Consider the following 25,504-nt stretch of genomic DNA (forward strand, 5'->3'; position numbering starts at 1 on the left):
CAGATTAATTGGGGTCTCGGGTGGCTGGAGAGCTGAGGGACAGGCAGACCTCTGCAGTCGGGGTTCTCCAGAGGCTCTGAAAGTGGGCAGCTAAAATCAACACGTGGTGTCCTTATCCCTGCCTTACTGCATCGGGTGCCGACTCAAGTATTGTTTGAATTTTGTTTTTCTCTGCTTCACCACAGATGACCATGTGTATCAGTGGCACTAAGCCAGAGCACAGCTGTTATTGCTTTAACAGCCTAAATTCTCATCGCATACCTTACAGTGGTGTATAGTGACAAGGCTTATTATTTTACTGAGAATGGAGCGATATTGAAGATTTCTAATCATCTTTTTGTATGTTGACCAAGCAGCCTGGTGCCTCTCGGTGTGTGGGTACGGGAATGTAGCTAAAGAGGCCCCTCTTTGTGATCTCAGCCACAGAATGACCTAGTGGTCTTTGGATGTGGGCCACTGGTGGAAATCTTCCCCAGGGCAGTGATGAAATCTAAACTCCCCATGATGGATGTTCACTGCTGGTGCCTGGATGTCTAGCAGAGAACTGTAGGCACATCTGGACATGGTCATAAAAGCCACAAGGCATGCCCAATCACTCAAAGGAAGTGTAGTAACAGACAAATAAGTTCTGGAACCCGAGATGTTTATTGCATGCAAAGAACAATAAGACCAAAGTATTGTTTGAAATATAGGTACAAAACCTCCAGTTTATATAGCAAATTACAGCTGCTTCTGACTCAAACTGTTACCATGGTAATGGGGGGGGGCACCTGTGTTTGGACACTCCCAAGACCTTGAACACTTGTAATGGCTGGTTTAATCTTTCCTTAGTTAGGGAGTCTCTATCTTGCACTTGGAATTTCATATAAATTAACTCCCATCCCTGCAATAACTCAGAGGTGTCTAAGTGTGGAATGTCTTGTGCCACAAGAAGTCTTCGTGCAGAAAGAAATCAGTTAACCCCTTTTTCACATCTTATATCTTTCTTCAGTAGATCTACCAATAAGTGATCAGATGGGCAGGTACCAAAACTATACATGATAGCATCTCAGCCAATTGCCAACTGGTGATGTCACCCCATATAAACTGTAACCCAAGTCATTTTTCTCCAGTTAACAACTGGCTCTCTCAATCTCTCCACCTAAACTGGCGGACTGACTTTTCCAACCATGTGCCTGCAAGCAGTCGAAGGCAGGACTTAATCTTTTCTCCACAAAGCCAGGCCGAGAGAGACTTTTGCAGCAGAAGAAATCTTGTGTTGGCAAACCCACTGTTATTTTTCTTCTGATCAACAGTGAAAGACTGATCAATAGTGAAAGAGACAGATCAGTGAAATATCAGAGCATATTCTAAAAACTGTAGCTGGAACTAACTGAGCCTACCTTGTGGCTGGACCTGAAGAAGGCAAACTATGCATAGATTGTTTTTAAAGACTAGGGTCTCAGGACCCTACATTGGTAGAGCTGCCTGAGGGCAATGCAAGCTACCAGGCAACACAAGGCGAAAGCTCTTGCTCTCTCCCCTCTGCATCAGGACCCTCCTAGCACAGAGCAGCTGCCACAGACAACCCCTGTCCAGCTCTGTCTGTCCACTCATCAAGGGTGTGTTGAAACCTTGAGTAACACTTCATTGTTCACATTATAATTCTCAAGAACTGAACTATTATTCCAAACATGTTTTATGTTTAATTATAGTAAATATTTACATGTGCCTGAGAACATAAATGTGATTTAACTATACTGATAGAACCTAACCAGTTATAGTAAATTTTTTACTTTTGACTCCGATCTTTGTAATCCCAGAGTGAACATTCAGCTTTCGTGTAACAGCAAATCATTTCACAGCTATATTCTATTACGTCTGTTGCTTGTCATGCATGTTTCCGGTATATTAATAAATTGTATAGCATGTATTAAGAATCTGTGTGCAAGACTTTAAATTGTTATGTTTAAATGGTTCCAATTTCTCTTGCAATTTACTATCACAATTGGCCTCAGGCAGCTCTGCCAATGTAGGGTCCTGAGACCCTAGTCTTTAAAAACAATCTATGCGCAGTTTGCCTTCTTCGGGTCCAGCCACAAGGCTCAGTCACTTCCAGCTATGGTTTTTCAGAATATGCTGTGATATTTCACTGATCTGTCTCTTTCACTGTTGATCCGTCTTTCACTGTTGATTTCTGATTGTTACAGCAAATTAGCACCTCCTATCCTACAGTGATGTCGGCCAGTCATCCCCAGCTGACTGTGTAGTTAACCCAGGCGCTTGCTCCTATTCTCTGTGATTCCTGTGGTTTATGGGGCACACCGAAAATAAAGGAAGATGATTCTCCTCCTCACTACCATCTCTGGTAGATGCATCTCCGGGGCTGTCCTGGCTGCCTGCCTCTAGTCCTTCCACTGCTGTCCCAGTCCTTACGGTGTCCAAACAGCAGTCTCCTCCTGACTGGGACATGTGGACCCCCCTAGCTGGTGCTCCGGCCCCCTGCTCGTGGGGGTGAAAGTGCCCCTTGGATGGCAGAGCTCGCTGCTGCTCATCGCTGGGCTCATCGGTCAGCCGGCTGCATGCAGGCAGTCGGGTGTAAGGATGCGTCGCGTATTCGCAGCCTGTTCTGGTGCCCCTCCCGAGTCTGAGCCCCAGACAAGACGTGTCTCACCATCCCACGTCACCTCTGAGCTGTGGTGATGAACACGTGTCTGCGCATGTGTGACCGTCGCAGTTCCGCGCGGGCCCGTGCCCTCGCCGCTCCACCCCGCCGGTTCGTCCTGCGACACCTGGGGCGTGAACCCGGGTCTCCGGCGTAACGCAACAGGGCACCAGCCGCATGAGCTAAAGGAGACCTCCCCCAGCCCAGGCAGCTGAGGTCCCTGCTACGCGCAGGGAGAGCAATGACGTCATCGTGCCAAAACTAGCTCCGCTACACAAGGAGGGCACTGATCAACAGAAAGTTCAAGAACAAAGACAAATGCACCACTCTTGCGGAAACACCAGCTGTTCACTGCAAACTTAAAAGCCAACATAGTCTCTGACACGTGTTGTCCCTACACCATTTTTTCCACTCTGTGATACCTATAACCAATAATTAATTCTGTAATTCATAACATAGAAAGGTTATTTATTACAGTTTTAGATGTTTGACCACCACCATAAAAATAGCTGTTTCCCACTTTAAGTTTAAAGTCCTAAAGTTTTAAAATCATTTTCGGACGAAAGGCAACCTTAAGGACTACAACTCCCACAATCCCTCATATCTCGCGTCCTCACACACAAAAAAAAACGGAACTGGAGGGGAAAGTTGACTTTTTTTTTTAAATAGGAAGAAAACGATTCTTGCGTGTGCGTGTGCGTTACTATCCTTATCCTTCCCATTTTCCAGAACAGTGCCGGCGAAGCAGGTCCGTTTACGTTGAGAGACGACACCCCTGACCGCAGACGCGCCGGAGGCCGGGCGGGGAACATGGCCGCTTGCAGCCTGTTAGAGCTGTGAGTAGGAGACAGGGGTCCTGTTGTCTGTCCCCGGTGTTTATGCAGGGATCAGTCCGAGGGCTGCTTGCCTGGAGCTGATGGCTGTGTTAAATGGGCTCCCCTGTTTGTCGATGTGTTGCTCCATCCGATGTCCACCTGTATATATATATATCACATCATATCATATCTGAGCTGGGTTTCACAAGCACGAATGAGACGGCGGTATTCTCCAAAAAAAACAACAACAACAACAACACAACGAAACAAAAGGTTTGCACGTCACAGCTGTACCGTTTATGTACACATCCCGACCAGACTGTTAGCAAGTTAGCGTGCAATTCAGCCTGCGGATAAACCGCATTTTGTGCAGACACCGCCCACAAACACTAGCAAACAAAGGGTCGGTATCACGATTTCTCAGCGTTTGAGAGAACGAGCAAACGTATTCCCCGTGTTTTTGTTGGGGGGGTTCAGAAACTACCGTTGTTTAAAAGTTGCATCCTTTGAAAGGAGCAGTAGGCAATCCGGTACAGACGCTGCCTGCTCTGGGTCTGACGGAGGAATAGGAGGCTGTCATCAAGGGAAAATATATATTTCATGTACTATCTCGTTATTCCGAGACAAGAATCTTAATATTACGAGTTAGTACATTCTCGCGTACTTTATATGATAATCACGCGGTAGCCGGAAGCACAGTTGCCCCACAGTAATTCTCTATGGCCAGCAGCCATATCACACTATAGGTCAGCAGGTGTGAGCCTGGTCAGTACCTGGATGGGAGACCTCCTGGGAAAAACTAAGGCTGCTGCTGGAAGAGGTGTTAGTGAGGCCAGCAGGGGGCGCTCACCCTGCAGTCTGTGTGGGTCCTAATGCCCCAGTATAGTGACGGGGACACTGTACTGTAAACAGGCGCTGTCCTTCGGATGAGATCCTTACTCTCTGTGGTCATTAAAATCCCAGGGTGTTTTTTTTAAAAGAGTAGGGGTGTTACCCCAGCGTCCTGGTCAAATTTACCCCTGGCCTTTACCAGTCATGGCCTCCTAATAGTCCCCATCTCTGAACTGGCTCCATCACTCTGCTCTCCTCCCCACTGAGAGCTGGTGTGTGGGGAGTGTACTGGCGCACTCTGGTGTTCATCCAGGTGGGGCTGCACACTGGTGGGGGTGGAGGGGATCCCCATTACCTGTAAAGAGCTTTGAGTGGAGTGTCCAGAAAAGTGCTAGATAAGTGTAAGCAATTAAATTATAAATTAATTATAGTCTAAGAATTATCACGTCCTCCTTATTATAACTGTGTTCACATGAGCTAAAAACTGTAACATGTCAACATGACTGAACCCCATTCTGCAGCGCTGGACTCGGTCACCAACACTGACCACTGTCCAGCTGTGCTCTTGGTAGCTTCTAGGTGCTGTCAGTGCACAGCATGATACAGATTGTTCATACACTCACATGATCATTTGGTATCGCATAATAATGGGATTATTTGCTATGCAATTAAGATGGCACATGAAATGTATATATTCTTTACTTTTTGGCAGCAATGCGCTTCTCTTCCTAAGACAGAAACGCAAATGGGAAAAACAACTTTGCTGTGGACTCTAGTTATGTCTACAGTAAACCCTCGCTTTTTAAAGTGGCGTCTGGTATTGCTGATTGTCCGTTGGATCAAGGATGATGTTGTTATCAGCACCAAAATACACTAGTATTATGTGAGAACTAAATAGATAAATACAGATACACGCCTTAGATCTTCTGACTTCTTGATCAACGCTGTGATCAACGCGGTCAGTGAAAATGGACGGTATTTTCACGTGACGGTGGGGGCTCTGGGGCGTGTGTGTCCTGCGATGGGCTGTTTTGATAGCTGGACGGGGCGTCAGCGTGTGCAGGCAGGACTCGTGTGTCCCTGGTGGCAGGTGAACAGCACAGAGAGCTGCGGTGCTCTGGTGACCGAGAGCCTGGGGTGTGCAAGCTGAAAAGTCATCTTTTCTAATGAACATTTATTAGAAAAGGGGTGTAACCCCAGCCTCCTGGCCAAATTTCCCATTGGCCCTTACCAATCATGGCCTCCTAATAATCCCCATCTATGAACTGGCTTCATTACTCTGCTCTCCTCCCCACTGAGAGCTGGTGTGTGGTGAGCGTTCTGGCACACTATGGCTGCCGTCACATCATCCAGGTGGGGCTGCACACTGGTGGTGGTGGAGGGGATCCCCATTACCTGTAAAGCGCTTTGAGTGGAGTGTCCAGAAAAGTGCTATATAAGTGTAAGCAATTATTATTATTATTATTATTATTAAATTAACAGCTGGAGGAGATCCTTGGATCAGTTAGCTACTAATTACCAGGCTAGATAGGCTGAATGGCCTCCAGTCGTTTGTAACTGTACTTATGTTTTTAACTTACCTGCTCTGGACTACTCCTTATTTATAATTCTCCATGAGATAATTGAGCAGCTGTTTGTAGTGAAATTGTGTCGCTAAGGGGGTTGGAGACCCTGCAAGAGGAGCAGCCCTGCCCTAGAGCTTTCTCATGGCCTGAGGTTTTATTCTGCCCTGCTTGGTAGACAGATGTAGTTCTAATTTCGACAGGGCGCTGGTAAAATGTCTTATTTTGGATGACTGAAGCATCTCAGCATCGTGTGTTTTTGTCCAAGTGGGGGAGCAACGTCAGCGTAAAACGTTATGTTTTGAGGTTCCTTTGATAGTAGCCTCCTGAAGCACCTTACAGTTAATCTAAGAAAGACAACGGGTTAGGAGTGCAGCAGAAGTTAGAAGATGGAGCAGACACAGAAACTGATAAATAAAAGCCTTTCTGAACAGAAAGACCTTGAGTCCTGTTGGCTGCAAATAAAACAAGGAGAGATTAATTCTGCGCTGAAAACTAGAGAAGGAGAAACGTAGTGTTTCGGCCGTCGATGCTTTTTCAGGTGTGAGGGAGAGAGGGAGGAGAGGGTGGGTGAGAAAGAGGGGGTTTTCTTCTAATAAGACATTACTCTGTCGTTGAGAGAGGGGGGGAAAGTGGCACCCGAGTTCCAGGATAATCTTGGCTTCTGTTGTCTTTGTCCTTCCAGGTGCTTGTGCTATCTGGCAGGACATGTGGACCGTTACCACGGTGACATAAAGACACTGCCACCCCACTTGAAGGACAGGCTGTTCAAGCTCATGAGCAGCCAGGGCGCCATCACCGACACGAACATTAGCCAGGTAATCACAGCGGTGCGCGTGCCCTGCCATGCCCGGGGGGTGCCCGTCGGTGAAGCCGTTGCAGCACCGCAGGCTGGCATTCTCCCCGGCCTTCTGGGCCTCTGGACCAGCGGGCTCAGAGCCACCTGCTCGTCCCTCCTGCCTTCGTGCCCACGTGCAGAACCGCACTGCTTCACACAAAGGGTGGTGGGAGCGTGGAACAAGCCATGCTGTTGAAGCTGATACTCTGGCAATACCCCAGGAAGTGGCTGGTTGAGATCCTGGGATCAGTTAACGATCTTTCTGATGTATGAGAAAGACTACAGAAACCAAAATTATCCAGCAGCTAGGACCATACCTTCCCCCTTCTCTTAACGACAGACTACTTTTCTACTTTTCTTCTAAATTCTCTCTACTCATTGTAGGTTTCATTTCACACCTCTCTTCACCTATCCTGACTTCACCCCTCCTGATTGGCCTCTCTTTCTGTCCCCTGCTCCCGCCTCTCGCTCCTCCTCTCTCCCAGCTCTTGTTCTCCAGCTGCATCACCTTTGCTTACCTCCCTGTCTTTCTCACACATGAAGAAGGCACCACGGCCGAAACGTTGTGTTCTCTTTCTTCTCTTTTCAGCATGGAACAAACCTATTACTTATTCCTTTGCAGCCTACGCATGCTGATGCAGCTACCCACCTGAACTTTTATCCTAGCTATACAAGCTCTTTATTTCACGTGACGGTGGGGGCTCTGGGGCGTGTGTGTCCTGCGATGGGCTGTTTTGATAGCTGGACGGGGCGTCAGCGTGTGCAGGCAGGACTCGTGTGTCCCTGGTGGCAGGTGAACAGTACAGAGAGCTGCGGTGCTCTGGTGACCGAGAGCCTGGGGTGTGCAAGCTGAAAAGCCACCTTTTCTAATGAACATTTATTTAAATTAACAGCTGGAGGAGATCCTTGGATCAGTTAGCTACTAATTACCAGGCTAGACAGGCTGAATGGCCTCCTGTAGTTTGTAACTGTTTTTAACGTACCTGCATTGAACTTGAAATGATAATAATAATAATAATAATAATTGCTTATACTTATATAGCGCTTTTCTGGACACTCCACTCAAACTGCTTTACAGGTAATGGGGATCCCCTCCACCACCCCCAGTGTGCAGCATCCATAGTGCACCAGAACACTCCCCACACACCACCTCTCAGTGGGGAGGAGAGCAGAGTGAGGAAGCCAGTTCAGAGATGGGGATTATTACACAGATAATGACCACAGAGAGTCAGGACCTCAGTTTTACATCTTATCCAGAGGACGGCACCATTTTACAGTATAGTGTCCCCGTCACTATACTGGGGCATTAGGACCCACACAGACCGCAGGGTGAGCGCCCCCTGCTGGCTCCACTAACACCTCTTCTAGCAGCAGCCTTAGTTTTTCCCAGGAGGTCTCCCATCCAGGTACTGACCAGGCTCACACCTGCTGGGTTTCAGTGGGCTGCCAGTGGTGAGCTGCAGGGTGACATGGCTGCTGGCCATGTTTTACTACTCCAGATGTGTCATTCTCAGATGCGTGCAATGGCAGGCCTCTCTGGATAGACGCGTCAGCCGAATGGCTTAATTATGACATGAATAAAACCGGAGCAGTGACAGTGACTGCAGGCGACGTGTCTTTCAGGTGCTGCACCCCGGGCTGCAGGTGGCGGACCTGCAGAACTGTAAGGTGTCGGACGGCGCGCTCAGGCAGCTTTGCAGCTGCAGGCAACTGAGGAAAATCATCCTGAACTCCAGGAAGGAGGACTGTTTCACTGTTACATCCGAAGGTACGGAGAGGCCCTGCTGCCTCTGCCTGGCTTGCAGGCGTGAGATTCTGCCAGAGCTAAAGATTCTGCTTCACGCTGGTGCTGCTTCAGGGCTTTGTTAACTAGTGAGAAAGAGGAACTTTACTTCTGCTCTGCGGATCAGGGGTGTTAAAAAACATCAAGTTGCTGTCGATGGTTGGGAGTAGGCCAGTCTGGACTCCAGAATTTAGATCCTTAAAATAACCTGGAAGTGGCCACAGTCCTTACAGTGGCTCTGTCCATTGGAAGTGCTGAATCACAAAAAGAAGGGAGTGATTGGGCCCACTGCAGTGTGTCTTCAAAACTTCAAAACCTAACACTGACCACTGCTTACTAGTATTAACACCCTGTTGTTTTGGTATATATCATCAATTTCAATAAAGTCATATCTATCTTTATTAATCCCAAGAGCAGGACGCTTGTAAATAACTGAGAAATCGAAGCAGGATGCTCATATGTCTGGGCTGCAGTCTTATCGGGGTTTGAGGAGATGTCCATGAAAGTGCAGTAGAGCAGTCGAGAGTGAGAAGCCTGCGTCGGGGGGGGGGGGGGGGGGTGAATACAGGTGCCAAGCAGAGGAGGAAGAGGTTCCTGAAAGGAGCAGCTCTGGGGAGTGGCCGACTGCAGTGTCGCGCTCATATAGATCACAGGAGCAAAAGCAAGCTGAGACAAACACAGACTGTGCTTTGTATAAATGTATGGCACACAGCCTTGAACTGGCTGATGAGTCAAAAGTACTAATAGCAGCAGGTGAGCTCTTACTGTAAGGACTGCAGAACAGATGCATTATAGGACAGATCTGTACTGACTGACCTGAGCTGTACAGAGGCCTTCTTCACCTGCCCCGTTCAAAACCGCTGTGTAACACTACGCGGGGGTGCCTGCTAGTCGATCGATCGCAAGAAATAAAAAATAAATGGGCTATTTGACTTCTTAACTTTTTTCGATAGCCTAAAACTTCATTCAGATCTGTGCATGTAATGCCATACATTTTACTGCCCTTGTGTGTGTTTAACCCTTGTTGAATGGGTTGCAAAAGTCTCTTCCCCGAGTGCTGGCTCACACTGGGGGGAAAAGGCTGCAGGAGCTCTGTAAATAGAGTGCTGTGTGTGTGAGCTGCCCAAGACCGGTCTCTTGGTTATTGCCGCACGAACCTCACACTCACTACAGCCCATAGTGGAGCGAAACAGACTGGCCGTGACAAATTCGCCAACAGTTCGATAAGTCTGCTTTCCTATTTGATAGTTGTAGTAGCGAAAATGATGAAGCAAAGAGACCCAAAACTTACCGTTACCACATGGAACACGAGCATGATTATTTGTTGTACTTTCGCATTCACATCTGTAATGATAGCGTCTACACTCTTCTTCTTCTTCTTCACAGCCTTAGTCCCAGACTGTCCTGGGGTCAGCTGCTCTGGTTGCTCTTCTCCACTTGTCTCTGTCGAGCACATCTTCCTCACTCACTTCACATACCTCCATATCTTTTCTCACACAATCTATCCATCTCTTTCTAGGCCTGCCTCTTCCCCTGTTACCTTCCACCTCAGATTCCATTACCCTCTTTGTTACTTCCTCAACGTCCCTCCTCATGATATGTCCATACCACCGTAACCTCGCCTCTCGCATCTTCTCAACCACATCCACCACCCTACATCGTCTACGGATTTCTTCATTTCTGATCTTATCCTTCATTGAAATCTGCAGAATCCATCTCAACATCCTCATTTCAGTTTTTCTCATCAAGTTCTCTTCCCTCTTTCCAACTGCCAAGCATTCAGCTCCATATAGTAGTACAGGTCTAATCACAGTCTTGTACATTTTGCACTTTAACTTTCTAGGAATTTTCCTGTCACAGATTATTCCAGTTATTTCCCTCCACTCGTTCCATCCAGCTTTCACTCTTTGTTTAACTGCCTCCAGTGTTTCTCCTCCCTTTACCAGTTTTGATCCAAGGTATTTAAAGCCATCAACCTGTTTCAGTTTTCCTCCATTTGTCTCCTCAACATTGGTCATAGTATCTCCTCTTCTCTCCATAACCATTATTTCAGATTTTTCTGCATTCATTTTCAGTCCACCCTTTTCCAGACTCCCCTGCCATTTGAACACTTTCTCCTGTAGTTCTACTTCTGAATCTGCCATCAGTGCCACATCATCAGCAAAGATGAGTTCCCAAGGCACTTCTGTTCTTACCTCCTCTGTCAGTGTGTCAATAATGTTTATAAAAAGGAAAGGACTTAGTGCTGATCCTTGGTGTACTCCAACTGTGATTTCAAACTCTTTTGTCTCTCCCCGTTGTGTGACCACCTTCGTAGTTGCATCTCTATAGGTTGCTTGAACTAACTTCACCATGCTTTCTAGTACTCCTTTCTTCCTCAAGCACCAATACACCACCTCTCTGGGCACACGGTCATATGCCTTCTCCAAGTCCAGAAAGGCCACATACAGCTTTTTCCCTTTCTCAGGTGTCTTCTCCTGTAACTGTCTCATCACAAAAATGGCATCTGTTGTGCTTTTCCCCGCTGAGAATCCAAATTGTGAGATGCTAGCGTCTACACGAAAAGGGGAAATAAAGAACAACATTTCAAAACTGCACACAAAACGTATGATGTCGACTTTCCCACTAAAAGTGAGTTACAGAAAAGAAAAGTGGAAAAATTAAAATCTCAACTAGCAGCAGTCGGTTTTCACGAGGCCTAATACAAGAGGGAAGGCGGCAATCCTCGCATCGCTCTGCGTGAGCCACGTCCTGGCTCAACACAACAAGTCATTCAGGGATCGAGAAGTCATAAACGCGTTTGCTGAGGCTGCTGACTTGCTGTTTGGGGATTTAAAAAAACAAACTTTTTTGGCGAGGTTCAGACAGCTATTGCCTGAAATCAAAGAGTTTCTCAAGTCGTCTTAACACGGTGAATATGAACAATTAGCGGATGACCAGTGGCTTCTGGGTTGAGCCTTCCTCACAGACCTGACTGAACTGCTGAATGAGCTGAATGTCGAGCTGCAGGGACACAATGAAAATGTCATCGACATGATCAGCAGTGTCAACACGTTCAAAAAAAATGACAAGTGTTCTTAAGTAAGCTTCTCAGTGCCAGTGCTCACATTAAGGTAGGATATTCTTTTTTCTGAAATAGGGAACATTACTTGTTCACTGTAGCATGAGTCACTTGCTTTTATTTGCTGTCATTTTAGTGATGGGTATGGTTATTGTACTGATGTGTCCACAGTCTGTTTTTCCTATATCAGAGCTTCAAATTCACACTGGTAGATCGTGCTGGACTGGCACGAAAAAGTAATGAAAAGCAATGAAAAAGTAGATCTTACATTAAAAAAGGCTGGGCACCCCTGCACTACAGTATCTGGAAAGCTCACTGAACAGCATTGGAGTCATACCCGCACTGGGTCATGTCCAGAAAGCTGTGCTAGAAAATTGTCATTTTACACTTTTCAGTTAATATGATCAGTAAACAAAAACACAACACAAGCCTAATTCAATGTTGACATTTTAACCCTCATCGGTGGGACACTCTGGTCCTGTCAGGGGATTGGGGACAGGTGTCCTCCAGCTGAGAGGCTGCAATGTGGGCCCTCCAGGGTTTTTACCCTTCAAGGCCGCAGAAAGATGATTGTTGTACAACCTCTGTGATTGCTTCCTTCAAAAATATTAATAGAATATCCGTAGATTTCTAAAAAGCTCTCTCCTTGAGTTGCATCAAGCTCAGGAGACTGCAGGCCGCGTTTTGAACGCCACCAAAACACAATCCTTTCTGTTTTGAAGCTGCTCAGGTGAGGTTATCTCCCTCTTCAGAATCCTGGGAAAGAAACAAGAGTTCAGGCTACAGAGGTGAAGCGATCGCCAGGCCATTATTTCTGAATTCAAGACATGGCACAGCATCGTGAGAGCAGCTCTGCTACTGCCTCCTCATTCTGGCTAAACATACATATTCCCTCATCCTGCCGTTGGGAAAGTTTAACCACCTGCGCTGGACAATTTGCAATTGTCTGCAGTCTGCATATCTTATTTTTAGCAATTGTTACAAAAACTGGTTTAGTGTAGGCAATTTTTTGTAGGCCAAAGGTTAACAAAGTCGTAGGCTTACGAAGAGATCTAGAAAAAGATTTGGAGGAAGGCATCTATAAATAGGCTAACTATTATATTACATAATACTACTTCTACTACCACTACTACTACTACTACTACTACTAAGAATAAGAAAAATAATAAATTCCTTACACTGATATAGTGCTTTTCTGGAGAGTCCACTCCACCACCACCAGTGTCCAGCCCTACCTGTATAATGCGACAGGCTGCTGGTGCAGAATGGCCGCTGTGTGTCTCCCAGGTGGGGCTGCTGGTGCAGAATGGCCGCTGTGTGTCTCCCAGGTGGGGCTGCACTTCAGTGGGTGATGAAGTGAGTCTCCACCTGTGCTAAAGTACTTTGGAATCTAAATGTCATACACAATATAATATTCTTTATGCTATACTAATATAATATCATACAATATAGTAATTAGTAGTGCCACTATTCTGTCGCAGTGAAAGACATTTTTTATTTTAATTTTGATAGGATGTTACATAATTTATGCAGTTGTAACATTACTCTTTCATTTTGTCAGCTTTAGTGTGATTCTGTGAGTGAATTGGGGCCTGTATTAAGAGTAATTAGAAAAAAAGTGGTTACCCTGTGAGACAGTATTTAAAATTTGCTGGTCTTCACTCTCACACTAGTGCACTGAAGCAGCCGACATGAACACTGCTGCCCTCTAGTGGGTATTCTGTATACTGCCAGTATCAAACTGATGCCATTGTGATCGCTGTACTTCAGTACATACTGTAAGAAAATAATCACCAAGTGTACCTATTTTGAGAAGGTGTTTTTTGTGTTTTTATTTTTGAGTTCTCCTTTTATCAGAGGACAATTTTTTTAACTGTTTCTACTATCAAAATTATTAGAGCTGAAAACTGGAGCTGTGTTTAGGATTAGAAAATAGAAAAACAAAACTGTTAACTGTTAACAGAGGATCCGAGCAGCTGTCTGCCAGGGATTGACTCCACTGGGTACAGAACTGCACTCCTGGCTGTAGGTCAGCTCAGGACACTGCTGAGCCGAGGAGACTGAAGGGATGAGTTTAATCTGTGGCCGGAGAACACTGTAGGAGACAGACAAGCTGTATCTCCCACACTGTCCTGAACCCCAGCAGTGTTGCAGAGGGGTTTCTAGTCAGTGTCCAGCCATGGTCACCCCATGTTCTCCCCATGAATGGGGGTTTATGAGTGACCCTTCCACTCGTGGCCCAGTGGCTGTCCCCGAGATGTCAGGTCGAACCGCAGGTGTCTGTTTAAAGTGCACTCACGCCAGGTCAGGTGCAGTGACCCCAGGCCTCAGGCCGGTCAGGGCCCTTCAGCAAGCCGCAGAAGGAGCATTTCCCCCTCGCTTTCTTCTCTGCTCGCCTGCCCCGCCCGGGGGGAGATTCCCCCTCGGCTCCGCGCTCCGACGTCTCTTTGCCTTTCTGCAGGTGTCGCCGCCCTAGCCGCCAGCTGCCCCTACCTGTGTGAGGTGGAGCTGTGGAGGTGCCGCGCGGTGACCGACGAGGGGGTCCTCGCCGTGGCCCACAACTGCAAGCTGCTGCAGGTCATCACCCTCAGTGGCTGCGCGGCCATCACCGACGCCGCCCTGCTGGCCCTGGGGCGGAACTGCAGGCTCCTGCACAGCATCAGCTTCGCCGCCACCCAGGTGAGGGCCCGTACGGTGACTCCGCTGTGTTGCCCCGGGAGGCTGAAGCAGGGCATGCGGTCTCATACTGACCAGGTAGACCATTCTGCTTACAGAGCCCATCTGTAAGCGGTGCCTTGCTCCAGAAATCCTTTAGCTACACTAATATCAAAATGCATAACAAAATTATGACTACATTCATGGGTGAAATATTGTTATCCTTTAGTTTCAGACTCTGTTTCTTTTGTTATCTTCTTTGTCAACTTATGCCAATCCGGGCAGAGCGGTGGCTCTGTGGCTCAGGATCTGCGCCTGTGCCTAGAAGGTTGCCGGTTAAAATCCCGCAGCCGGCAGAGGAATCCTACTCCGTTGGGCCCCTGAGCGAGGCCCTTAACCCCAACTGCTCCAGGGGTGCTGTACAATGGCTGACCCTGCGCTCTGACCCCCAGCTTCTCTCTCCCTGTCTGTGTGTCTGTGTCTCATGGAGAAAAGCTGGGGTCTGCGAAAAGGCGAATTCCTAATGCAAGAAATTGTATAGGGCTAATAAAGAAACATTATCACATTATCATTATCATTATCAATCAGCTGTGACAAATTGTGACATAGCAAGTTTTCATATCAAACTGGTCATTACTGTACAGTTTAACACACTCTCTGACGTACTAGACACAGTTACCCATAAGAGCTTTGGTACATTTAAACATGAAGCCATCCTGTCAAAAAGTCCTGTGAAAAGTCCTTCAGCACCTCCAGTGAGTCTGGGAGCGAGGACACCGACAGCACAGCTCCCTGGCTAGCAGGTGGGAGGGATATTTCCAGGACGTCTGTGGTTTGTACACTGTGCCTCACAGGTTACAGCTCTAGACGGGCTCAGCAGGGAGTTCCCCTGCAAGCACTTCCTGTGCTGTATGGGCACAAGGCAAGATGCACCCTGGACAGGGTGCCAGACCATCTCAGGGCATGTATGACAACCGTGTGTGCCACCTTTCTGTTAGGGCACTGTTAAAGAACTGAGCCTTGTCCATTACTCTCGACAGGTGACAGACGATGGCGTTGTGGGGTTAGTGAATGGAGTTTGCTCTCAGACTTTGAAGGTAACTATTCCCATATCATGATTTTAAAACCATATCTGTTTAGCCTGCAAGTCGCTTGACTGACAAGTTTTTCCAGGGTGGTCCTGGGGTAACGATTAAATTCCAAAAACAGTGGTGCCTTATTATCTGTTCGACGACTGGAAGAAAGTTACACAAATGCAGCACTAAGGAGTGTGGTCTGGCAAACTGAGCAGCCCTAAGTCAGTGGAGTTAAAGTAAGACTCAGTGTGGATAACCACAGGGTAAAGGCTTGGTTTTAGTGCTGTGTTACTTTTGTGTTTGCATTTACTATTCACTATTATTTTATTATCTTTTATATTATTTACTATTATTATGCATTTACTATTATTAAGAAGGGGAGGAGGGAGATGGATTTATAGCAAAATTAGGAAGCAGCTTTGTTTGGAACCTCTGGTACTGAGGCACAACCACCTGAACTGCTCTGTGTTTTTCCTGCCTCCTTCCAGTTTCCAATACAGTGGCTATCTTTTACTGAACATTTGGCAGTTTGATAATGAACTGACTGTCCGGATCTGAGGCAAGCAGTCAGAGTAGCCCCAGATATGAATCAGACCAGAGGCAGCAGTGAGGTGAATCTCTTGCTCTATTATCGATGAGCACCACAGAAATCTCAAAGAATAGGAGCAAGCGCCTGGGTTGAATACACTGTCAGGTGCGGGTGGCTGGCTAACTCTTCCTCTACCTCACTTTCTGCCCCTAGTTGGTTATCATTTACCCATCTCACCTACCCTCCCATCTACATCCCATAATACTTCCCCCATGGTCTTTCGTAGGAACTGGCCTACAAATAAGAAAGTTTCTATGGCAACCACGGGATGCGGAGCTGCTGACCCCAGGTGCCCTCTGCTTGAACCGTTGTGGCTTTTAATAAAACCAGCCTCTGCCAGCCCTTGTCTACAGTGAAAGCACACCCCCCTCACGATTCTGTGGTTTTTACATATTAAAACATATCTGACCTTCATCTAGTCTTCACCACGTCCTAACAGTAGATAAATGTAACCTCATGTGACAGATAACACACACATTTTACTGTCATTATCTATTAAAAACTGCCAATGTTTAGAAGCCCTGAGCGAAGAAGTGATTCAGTAACGTTGCCTAATCCCCTTTAGCAGCAGTAACGCTATATAAACCTCTATCTGTAGGAGTTTATTTCCTGTTCGCTGTCTCCATGTTTTGCTTGACGGCTAGCATGGCCATAGCTTCTTTCATTGCTCTGCCTGTGAAATGTGTTCCTTGATCTGCGTCTGTCTCGTACGGTATTTCCCATCTTGGGAACAGCTTCCGAGCCAGAGATTTCACAGCAGTTTCTTCAGTACAGTCACGGCAAGGAAACACTTCCACCCACCTCCTAAAAAGATCAATCACCACAAACATGTAGGTGTTCCCCCTGCTCGGTGGTAATGGACCTGTAAACCACACCTGCAGGTGTGTCCACGATCCCTGTAGCCCTGGCGCTTGGCTCAGAGGCACTCTGATGCGAGCTGCACGGCTATTTTAGAGATAAGTGGTGCATCTGAGTCCTTATTCCTGGATGTGTCTTTCCATGTGGGGTAACTCCACCATTTGTGTGGTCTGGTCTCTCATGATTTGTTGGTTCCTGGTATAATTGATGGAGCAATCTTCTCTCTGCCTTAGGCACCACTTCTTCCTTTCTCCACACTCCTTCCACATCACGCTGTGCTCCTTGTGCTTTCTTTTTCTGCTTCACTCTCTGTGTCGTAGGCAGCCTGGAGATCCTCGCTTTTGTATACACTCTCTCCCCAGTTTTGAGCACACAGAAATCTTTTCAGGACCCTGTGGTTGCATGCTTAGCTGCTGTGCTGGAGTTACAGCTTTCCTTAGAGTTTCCTTATCGATGCTCTTTTAATTTTGATCGCTGCTCCTTCTGGAGGTAACTGACCAGCTCGTATCAAGCCCTGAATCAACCCTGAGTGTCTCATTGGTCACAAACCATTTGCAGTGCCCAGAGCAGTGAAGACCTCCATACTCCCCCCCGGCCAGTAAAAACAGCTCGGGCGTGCAGCTGTTCTTATGATCAGTAGTTAATCTCCAGGATCCATCTGCTTTCTCTGCTGGCCATATAGAGGAAGTGGTAATGGAGCAGGTCCTTCTCACTGCTCCAGCTGCCTGTGGATCCTCGTTGATTTCATCCACAGCGGCTACAGCTTCAGGATGTGTAGGGTGGATATTGAAGATGGGGTGCTGGGACGCTGGGGCGCATTCCTCCGGGGATGACAGGGGATCAGTGTTTGCTGGGCCACAGTCCAGCCTGTGTCAAGCTCAGGCCTCAGGTACAGAGCTGCACACATAAAACCCCATGTCCCCTCTGACATCCAGTCTTTGTCGGTCATTTCTCAGGCTTGGATTGTGAATCACGGGCTGGGCCATGACAGAATGCCAAGCCTTTAGGCCCGTCTGGGCCTCAGTTTCCTGCAGCACATCCGTGCCCAGGATGGTGCCCTTTCCATAACTGTATCGCTGACCCTCAAGCTGTAAAGGAACTGGTACAGTTCGAAAACTGTTTGTGACGTCCAGAAACACCTGCAGCTAGCTTCAGGTTAAGCCCTGATCCAGGCCTCTACTGTCAATATACTTCCAGAGTTATTAAAAAACATTTAAGGGGTTAAGTTGCCTCTGGAAGTCTGTGACACACGGCAGTACTAAAAGGTTAAGTTCTTTCATCCATATGTGAAATCTTTGTTTTGAACTTCATGTTTTGATTATATAGTATTCAATTTTGAACAAATGTGTATACATTCATTGTAATTCATGAAATGTTAATGTCTTAGGAGGGGTTGAACACTTATAAAAACCCTGTACTTCACTGTGGATGAGAGTCTACTTCAGCCACCTGTTACTTAAAATGTATTTAGCGATTTACAATTTACAATCTACAGTCTCCTCCTTTATTTCATCCAATGATGCACAGCTTCTTTATTGAAAAATTGTTTGTGTCTGCATTTTAGTGTTCTCAGATGTCACCAAGACACATTTTTCATCAACCTGTTAGGCATAAGCAGCTTCTCTTTTTTAGAAAACAGGTTATCAGTGCGCTGGCTACAATTTTATGTAAAAGATAAAGTACAGGTTAACAGTGCTCTGATTACAATTGTTATACAAAAGATAAAATACAAACCTCCACATTAATATGCATTATTAGACTGTTTTTAGCCTAAACAAGGTGGGGGTGGCCTTTTATTTTACTTTTTCATAAGTAAAATAAGATTTTAATAAGAAATAGAATGTGTAGAAAAGAAACTCCAGTCAAGCAGCTGGGTGGTTAAGCGTTTGGGAACCCCTGCTTACGGGACACAGAGCAGGACCCTCAGGAGAGCTCAGCCCAGGACAGCGCTCACAGTGTGGCTGTCGCTCTGACCACAAGGTGGCACTACTGCAGAGCTCCGTGCAGCCGGCAGCAGCGCAGACAGAGACGTGATCACAGGGCTGCTTGTCTGTGCCCAGGAGGTTCACATGGACCGGTGCCAGTTCCTGACTGACCAGGCGGTGGAGGCCGTGCTGGCCTGCTGCCCCCAGATCACGATCCTGCTCTTCCACGGGTGTCCACTGGTCACAGGTGAGCTTGGTTCACCTCGTCATTCACACCACGGGAATGCTGGCCTAGACTGTGTGGTGTTCGGATATCAGCGCTGGCCATCTAGCTGGCTCGGCTGCTGAACTTCAGTTTTTTAGCTTTTGATGTCTGTTCCACTGTCATTTCAAAAACGAAAGGATTGCTGTGACAACACTACAGATTTGTCCTGTTTCGTTGGAACTAATGAAGTCCTGTGTTTGCACCTTTTAACCAAAGGGAGCACACTTTTCACTGAATTAAAAAACATGAAAAATTACTTCATGCCTTTTAAAAAACTGAAATAAGAACACGGTAGTTAAAAAGGAAGTCATTTGGGTCATCCAAGACGTTCGGTTTAACTGTTCAGCTGTAAGTCTGCTCAGTTCTTCATCCTGTGTTTGTTTTCCAGATCGCTCCAGAGAGGCTCTGCAGGATCTTATTGGGCCGAATAAAATTCGCCAAGTGACATGGACTGTGTACTGAGCAGTCGCCACCAGGGCCGATGACTCCTGCTGTTGCCTTGAACCCTGTTCCAAGATGCAGCTCTTTTGGTATCACCCCCAGCACTATGGACACTAAGCTCTGCGTCTTAATGCAGCAAAACCTGAAAAGAAACTGCAGCTGTGGCTATAGTTCATGAACTTTATACTTCAGAAACGAAGCTTTGTTAACAAAGATTGACCGCCAAACTGCACGCCAGGGAAAAAGTAAACAAATAACTTTGGTTAAAAACATTAATTATTTGTATTATATACTGTAGATACACACAGAGAACTTTGTAGTATTATGTACATATGAAAATTTTGTGTGGCAGTTTAACATTTTAATAAGTGTTGCTTGTTGTGTTATGTAGATTAGCTAACACATCTGTTCTAAATGTCCAACTTTACTTTAGTGTTGCCATTTTTCATTTCGTTGTTAAAGTAGACAAGAGTAAAGAGAAACATCCCACACTAGGGGGCACAAGAGGACACATTGGTAAATGTTAATCAGACAGACCAGTTATTGCTGCCCTGTATAGGAAAAGAAACCATTTCCTCACTAGAGTTAGTGATCCGCACTGATAGCTAACACCCATTTGTTTACAAAAACTCCCATAAAACTATTTGAAAACAAAGACTACTGTGTCTCTGTCCTGTGGTCTGTAGTAAAGGCCGCTGCAGAATAAATAAAATACAGTACTGGTTTATAACATACACGTTCCTGTAAAATTAAAGTCGTTTGTATCTTTCTGAAATAATTTATATTGTGCGTGGCTGAAAAAAATTAATAAACTCTGCTTCCAATAAGATGAGCAGTATTCTTATTTTTTTGTATTATAAATAAGTTATTTTTTAATGTGCATTTTTTCTGCCCTATCTTGAAGTCCATTGGTGCCACATTTGACTTCTTGAATCTGTAAGGACTAGACCACAATCTCAGTGCAAAGATAACATTTAGTAAAACATGTTCTGTACACTTGTTGTATTTCAGTCAATGAGTTTGAAGTGTAAAAGGGGATAGCCAGGACTTTCAATCACAGTGGTGTCTTAAAGCTTGTTGTGGCCAGCGTTGCTTAGCTATAGCAGGCGGACTCAAAGCAACAGGGACCCAGGAAAGAGAATAAACCAGCAGCACCTGGCCCGATCAAAACACCCATGTGCTCAGAGTGTTTACACACTGATGGCCTGCTGGACTGTGGCACTTCAGGACCAGGGCTGGGCACCCATGCCCAAGCTTATCTGTCACGTCTCTGGCATGGCAGATGTGCACATGGTGGAGTAGAAATTCATCCTTCCCCCCCCCCCCTTTCTACTAAAGCTGCCGCGATCTGGGAATAATTTCAGCCACGGCTCCTTTCTCTCTTAGACCATAAAAACACAGCCCGGACCACACGTCTGTAGAGACCATAGACTGTAATGGAAGTTGTATGTCGACTAGATCACCCTGCAGCTCATCGCCGGCAGCCCACTGAAGCTCAGCAGGTGTGAGCCTGGTCAGTACCTGGATGGGAGACCTCCTGGGAAAAACTAAGGCTGCTGCTGGAAGAGGTGTTAGTGGGGCCAGCAGGGGGCGCTCACCCTGCAGTCTGTGTGGTTCCTAATGCCCCAGTATAGTGATAGAGACACTATACTGTAAAAAGGCGCCATCCTTTGGATGAGAAATAAAACCGAGGTCCTGACTGTCTGTGGTCATTAAAAATCCCAGGGTGTTTCTCAAAGAGTAGGGGTGTTACCCCAGCGTCCTGGCCAAATTCCCCTCTGGCCTTTACAAATCGTGGCCTCCTAATAATCCCCATCTCTGAACTGGCTTCATCACTCTGCTCTCCTCCCCACTGAGAGCTGGTGTGTGGGGAGTGTACTGGCGCACTATGGCTGCCGTCGCATCATCCAGGTGGGGCTGCACACTGGTGGGGGTGGAGGGGATCCCCATTACCTCTAAAGCGCTTTAAATGGAGTGTCCAGAAAAGCACTATAGAAGTGTAAGGAATTATTTAAGTTGCTGTATATTTTCCCAAACAAGTAAGAAGTCAGTATTTGGAAATTCTAGCCGTGGGAAAGGGCTGCTGCAACAGGAGCTCCGTGAGCGCTGCACTACGTCTCGGGCTGGTAGAGCCACACAGTGCTGGCTGTCAGCCCATAGTTCTCCTCCCTGAGAGAGGGAGGAAGCTCGTAGTCGGCCAGCCGGCGCAGCCGTTTCCTGATGCCATGGCTCTGCAGCTGAGCCCTGCCTGGGTCTCCAATCAGCACCTGGGTGCCATGGGCCCGGACGCACTCCCGCAGCCAGGAGTGAAGGCTGCTGGCCAGCTGCTCCTCGTAGAACATGTCTCCCAGCAGGATGAGGTCCCACCTCTCGGCCTCCGAGCCGATCAAGTCCTCGGTCTCAACAGGGATGGGTTCCAAGCCGTTCAGCTCGCAGTTCAGCTTGATGGCAATGGCGGCCACTGGAAAGGAAGAGTCGATGTAGCACTGTCAGCTCTCAAACCTCCACCACAGCAAACTGAAGAAATACTACCTGCCACCCCACTGCCTCAGCATCAGATCTAGGGGGAAAGACAGTCTAATTTAAACTGACAACCCTCTCTATAGTGTGCCCAGAACCTTAGTGTAGTTTGTGATGCAGCATAAATGAATGTGCAGTTCACACTTGTGTATCGAAACATACGTTTGTATCGTGCGCTTGTCCGGTACTGCGTCTGTGCTGGAGTGTCTGTGCAGCAGTGTAATTGTTTCTCAGGGACCTCAGTGGACCTGAGCTCTCTGTGCAGTAGTGTGTCGGTGTTTCAGTCGAGCTCTGCAGTAATGTGTGGACCTGTGTGACAGTGGGTCTGTGCTGCAGGGGGCCTGTGAGACAGCGGGCCTGTGCTGCAGTGGTCGTGTGTGACAGGGGGCCTGTGAGACAGCCGGCCTGTGAGACAGCGGGCCTGTGAGACAGCGGGCCTGTGCTGCAGCCGGCCTGTGAGACAGCCGGCCTGTGAGACAGCCGGCCTGTGAGACAGCCGGCCTGTGAGACAGCCGGCCTGTGAGACAGCCGGCCTGTGCTGCAGCGGGCCTGTGCTGCAGCGGGCCTGTGAGACAGCCGGCCTGTGCTGCAGCAGCCTGCCTGTGAGACAGCCGGCCTGTGAGACAGCGGGCCTGTGCTGCAGCCGGCCTGTGAGACAGCGGGCCTGTGCTGCAGCCGGCCTGTGAGACAGCGGGCCTGCGAGACAGCGGGCCTGTGCTGCAGCCGGCCTGTGCTGCAGCCGGCCTGTGAGACAGCCGGCCTGTGCTGCAGCAGCCGGCCTGTGAGACAGCGGGCCTGTGAGACAGCGGGCCTGTGAGACAGCCGGCCTGTGAGACAGCGGGCCTGCGAGACAGCGGGCCTGTGCTGCAGCCGGCCTGTGAGACAGCGGGCCTGTGAGACAGCGGGCCTGTGAGACAGCGGGCCTGTGCTGCAGCCGGCCTGTGAGACAGCCGGCCTGTGCTGCAGCAGCCGGCCTGTGAGACAGCGGGCCTGCGAGACAGCGGGCCTGCGAGACAGCCGGTCTGCGAGACAGCCGGTCTGCGAGACAGCCGGTCTGCGTGACAGCCGGTCTGCGAGACAGGGGGCCTGCGTGACAGGGGGCCTGCGTGACAGGGGGCCTGTGCTGCAGTGGTCGTGTGTGACAGCCGGCCTGCGAGACAGCGGGCCTGCGAGACAGCGGGCCTGCGAGACAGCGGGCCTGCGAGACAGCCGGCCTGCGAGACAGCCGGCCTGCGAGACAGCCGGCCTGCGAGACAGGGGGCCTGCGAGACAGCGGGCCTGCGAGACAGCCGGCCTGTGCTGCAGGGTACCTGGGTCAATGTCGTTCGCTAGAACGTAAGAAGCGCCCCCGAGTTTCGCCGCTATCGCCGAGGCGCCACAGCCGCTCCCCAGGTCCAACACCCTCCTGTCCCGAGCGACGGCCGGCTCGTCCAGCAGGTACCTGGAAAGCAGAAACCTGGAAGGGTTTCCAGAGCTCCAGAACGCCACTCACCAGATATCGGCCATGTAGGTTAAATGAAGGTTAAAGGGGGCCGTTATTGTTACTGACATCTCCTCAGCAAGTGCATCTGCGTACAGCGCAGTGCCTTGCAAAAGCATTCTCCCCTTCCACTGGTGTCCCAGTGCTTTCAATTACTAATGATACAGTTGAACACGTAAGACAAGATCACTTTATTGGCCAGATACAATTTCTTGCATGAGGAATTTGTCTTTTCGCAGACCCCAGCTTGCTCTCCATGAGACACACAGACAGGGAGAGAAGCTGGGGGTCATAGCGCAGGCTCAGTGATTTATACAGCACCCCTGGAGCAGCTGGGGTTAAGGGCCTTGCTCAGGGGCCAAAGGAGTAGGATTCCTCTGTCGGCTGCGGGATTTGAACCGGCAACCTTCCAGCAACAGGTGCAGATCCTGAGCCACAGAGCCACCGCTCCGCCCAAGCATGTTCAAGCAGGGAGCTGCGTCAGCATGCGGAGGAACAGGTGAAGGTTTACTGAAAGCTCTTGCCGAAAGGACAAACACTGAGACACAACGTTTCGGCGGTGGGGCCTTCTTCAGGTGACCCTTCTTCGGCCTTCGTCTTCCACGTCTGAAGAAGGGTCCACAGCAGAAACGCTGCGTCTCATTTCTTGTCCTCTAAGCTTGAAAGAAACCTTTACCTGCTCCTTTGCAAATGATACGTCCGCATCCTTTAAAGTGAAATGCTTTTATTAAAAACGCTCGATCTAAACATTTTTCGGAAGAGGGTGAGAGAAATTAAGTATCGGTAAAAACTGCAAAGGTAAATCAAAAATCCAGATATGCTAATTGTGCAAGTATTCAGCCCCCCCGAGTCAAATCTGTGTAGAAGCGCTTTTTGCAGGCGTGACAGCTGGAGACTTTCTGGATCAGACCAGTCCTCATGCGCTCGGCTCTGCTCTCGGCTCTGATCGGTCCTTACCTGGTTAGCGCCTGCCCTCCGGGCCAGTAGATGGCCCAGTAAGGCTCGGAGAACGGCCACAGCTCTGGCCTGGCGAACCAGAACCGACAGCTCGGAGTGAACAGCCTGAGGCTGATGTTCGGGGTGTTATGAGGCCCCCTCACCACCTCCGTGTTCTCGATGATAAACTTCTTCACCTCCTCGTCAGAGCTCCGGCTACTCCCGGTGCTCAGCCGGACACCGGCACGACGCCCACATCCTTCTCCTACCGTAGCGTGACACCTACTGACGACGAGGGAGACCCACTTCAGCCGGGGAATCATGCTTAACACTCGGTACAAAGGCTGATTTCATGTATTTCTTTTTCAAACTGCACATCTGTCCGCTCTCCTAGCTAAGCCCCTCACCTTGCAACTCGCTAATCAGCGCATTTCACAAAGTGCGGTCGCATTCGCTCGAATTCACTGTAACTCGTGTTACTGTATGGATCCCGCCCTATCACTAGTATCAGTGCAGCAGAAATGTGCTCCTGCCTCAGTTATCACTGAGACACTCTCGTTTCTTAAAAGACTGTCTTTCCACTTCACGTTGCTATCCTCCTTCGGTCCTGCTTTGTTATGGGTCCCTCACCAAACACTTTCCGACGTTGGTTGTTTGACTTAGGTTCCCATGTTGAATCTTTCCACCGGTGTGAAATCCGTCACGAATAGCTTCATAACCCCCCTGCGCGCCTGTGGACAGTGGCGGTCTGCTGTCGGCTCGGGGGCCCTGAATTGAGATTTAGCCAATGTGCGCATAAGCCTTTATAAGAGCAGTGCGTTCAGGCATTAAAACACGCTGGGACGAGCGGTCCGTATGCACTCGTCACGTCACGTCACGCCACGAACACCAGGTGGAACCAAAGTACATCACTGTGGCTGCCAGCTCAACTCAATATTCAAGCAGAGTTGGTGCATACACGTTGTAAACGGCACGTTTATGGAAGCAGAGTGAATTTTGAACACCCCTCGCTGTATGGCTTTTCCTGACACAGACCTGATAATTAAAGTTGCTTGGCCTGAGTTACAAACTAAAATTCGTTTTTTTTTTGTATTTGCCTTTAAGAGGCCGGTTTACAATATAAGAACGTGAGTAAAGTTACAAAGTACATAAAGGCGATCGGCTCTGCGTGCTCACTGTATTGCTCAGACTGCAATCATTCAAAAATCACAGCGAGGTGGTTCCA

At 48.2% G+C, this 25,504-nt stretch overlaps 2 protein-coding genes across 2 annotated transcripts; one reads left to right on the plus strand and one right to left on the minus strand.

Moving 5' to 3' along the window:
- The first annotated feature begins 3,150 nt into the window (after positions 1-3,150).
- On the plus strand, positions 3,151-20,167 carry amn1 (antagonist of mitotic exit network 1 homolog (S. cerevisiae)). Its single transcript, XM_088924097.1, has 7 exons — positions 3,151-3,480; positions 6,538-6,670; positions 8,314-8,458; positions 13,996-14,213; positions 15,230-15,286; positions 18,773-18,884; positions 19,291-20,167. Exons 1-7 carry the CDS (start codon positions 3,455-3,457, stop codon positions 19,362-19,364), a joined length of 765 nt encoding a protein of 254 aa, XP_088780223.1. The 5' UTR covers positions 3,151-3,454; the 3' UTR covers positions 19,365-20,167.
- On the minus strand, positions 19,602-25,084 carry etfbkmt (electron transfer flavoprotein subunit beta lysine methyltransferase). Its single transcript, XM_088924096.1, has 3 exons — positions 24,301-25,084; positions 23,174-23,304; positions 19,602-21,804 (listed from the first exon to the last, which is right to left on the minus strand). The coding sequence occupies exons 1-3, from the start codon at positions 24,600-24,602 to the stop codon at positions 21,455-21,457; spliced, it is 783 nt and encodes a 260-aa protein (XP_088780222.1). The 5' UTR covers positions 24,603-25,084; the 3' UTR covers positions 19,602-21,454.
- Between the last annotated feature and the right edge of the window lie 420 nt (positions 25,085-25,504).

Source organism: Atractosteus spatula, chromosome 8, assembly GCF_055471065.1.
Source record: "Atractosteus spatula isolate fAtrSpa1 chromosome 8, fAtrSpa1.hap1, whole genome shotgun sequence".
In the NCBI taxonomy this organism is placed as follows: domain Eukaryota; kingdom Metazoa; phylum Chordata; class Actinopteri; order Semionotiformes; family Lepisosteidae; genus Atractosteus; species Atractosteus spatula.

Coding starts and splice junctions, on each gene's coding strand:
- amn1 (XM_088924097.1), top strand. CDS start 3,455: ATGGCCGCTTGCAGCCTGTTAGAGCT. Junction 6,671..8,313: donor CCGACACGAACATTAGCCAG/GTAATCACAGCG, acceptor CGTGTCTTTCAG/GTGCTGCACCCCGGGCTGCA. Junction 8,459..13,995: donor TTTCACTGTTACATCCGAAG/GTACGGAGAGGC, acceptor GCCTTTCTGCAG/GTGTCGCCGCCCTAGCCGCC.
- etfbkmt (XM_088924096.1), bottom strand. CDS start 24,602: ATGATTCCCCGGCTGAAGTGGGTCTCCCTCGTCGTCAGTAGGTGTCAC. Junction 23,305..24,300: donor GGAGGGCAGGCGCTAACCAG/GTAAGGACCGAT, acceptor TCTGCTTTCCAG/GTACCTGCTGGACGAGCCGG. Junction 21,805..23,173: donor AGCGAACGACATTGACCCAG/GTACCCTGCAGC, acceptor CTTCCTTTCCAG/TGGCCGCCATTGCCATCAAG.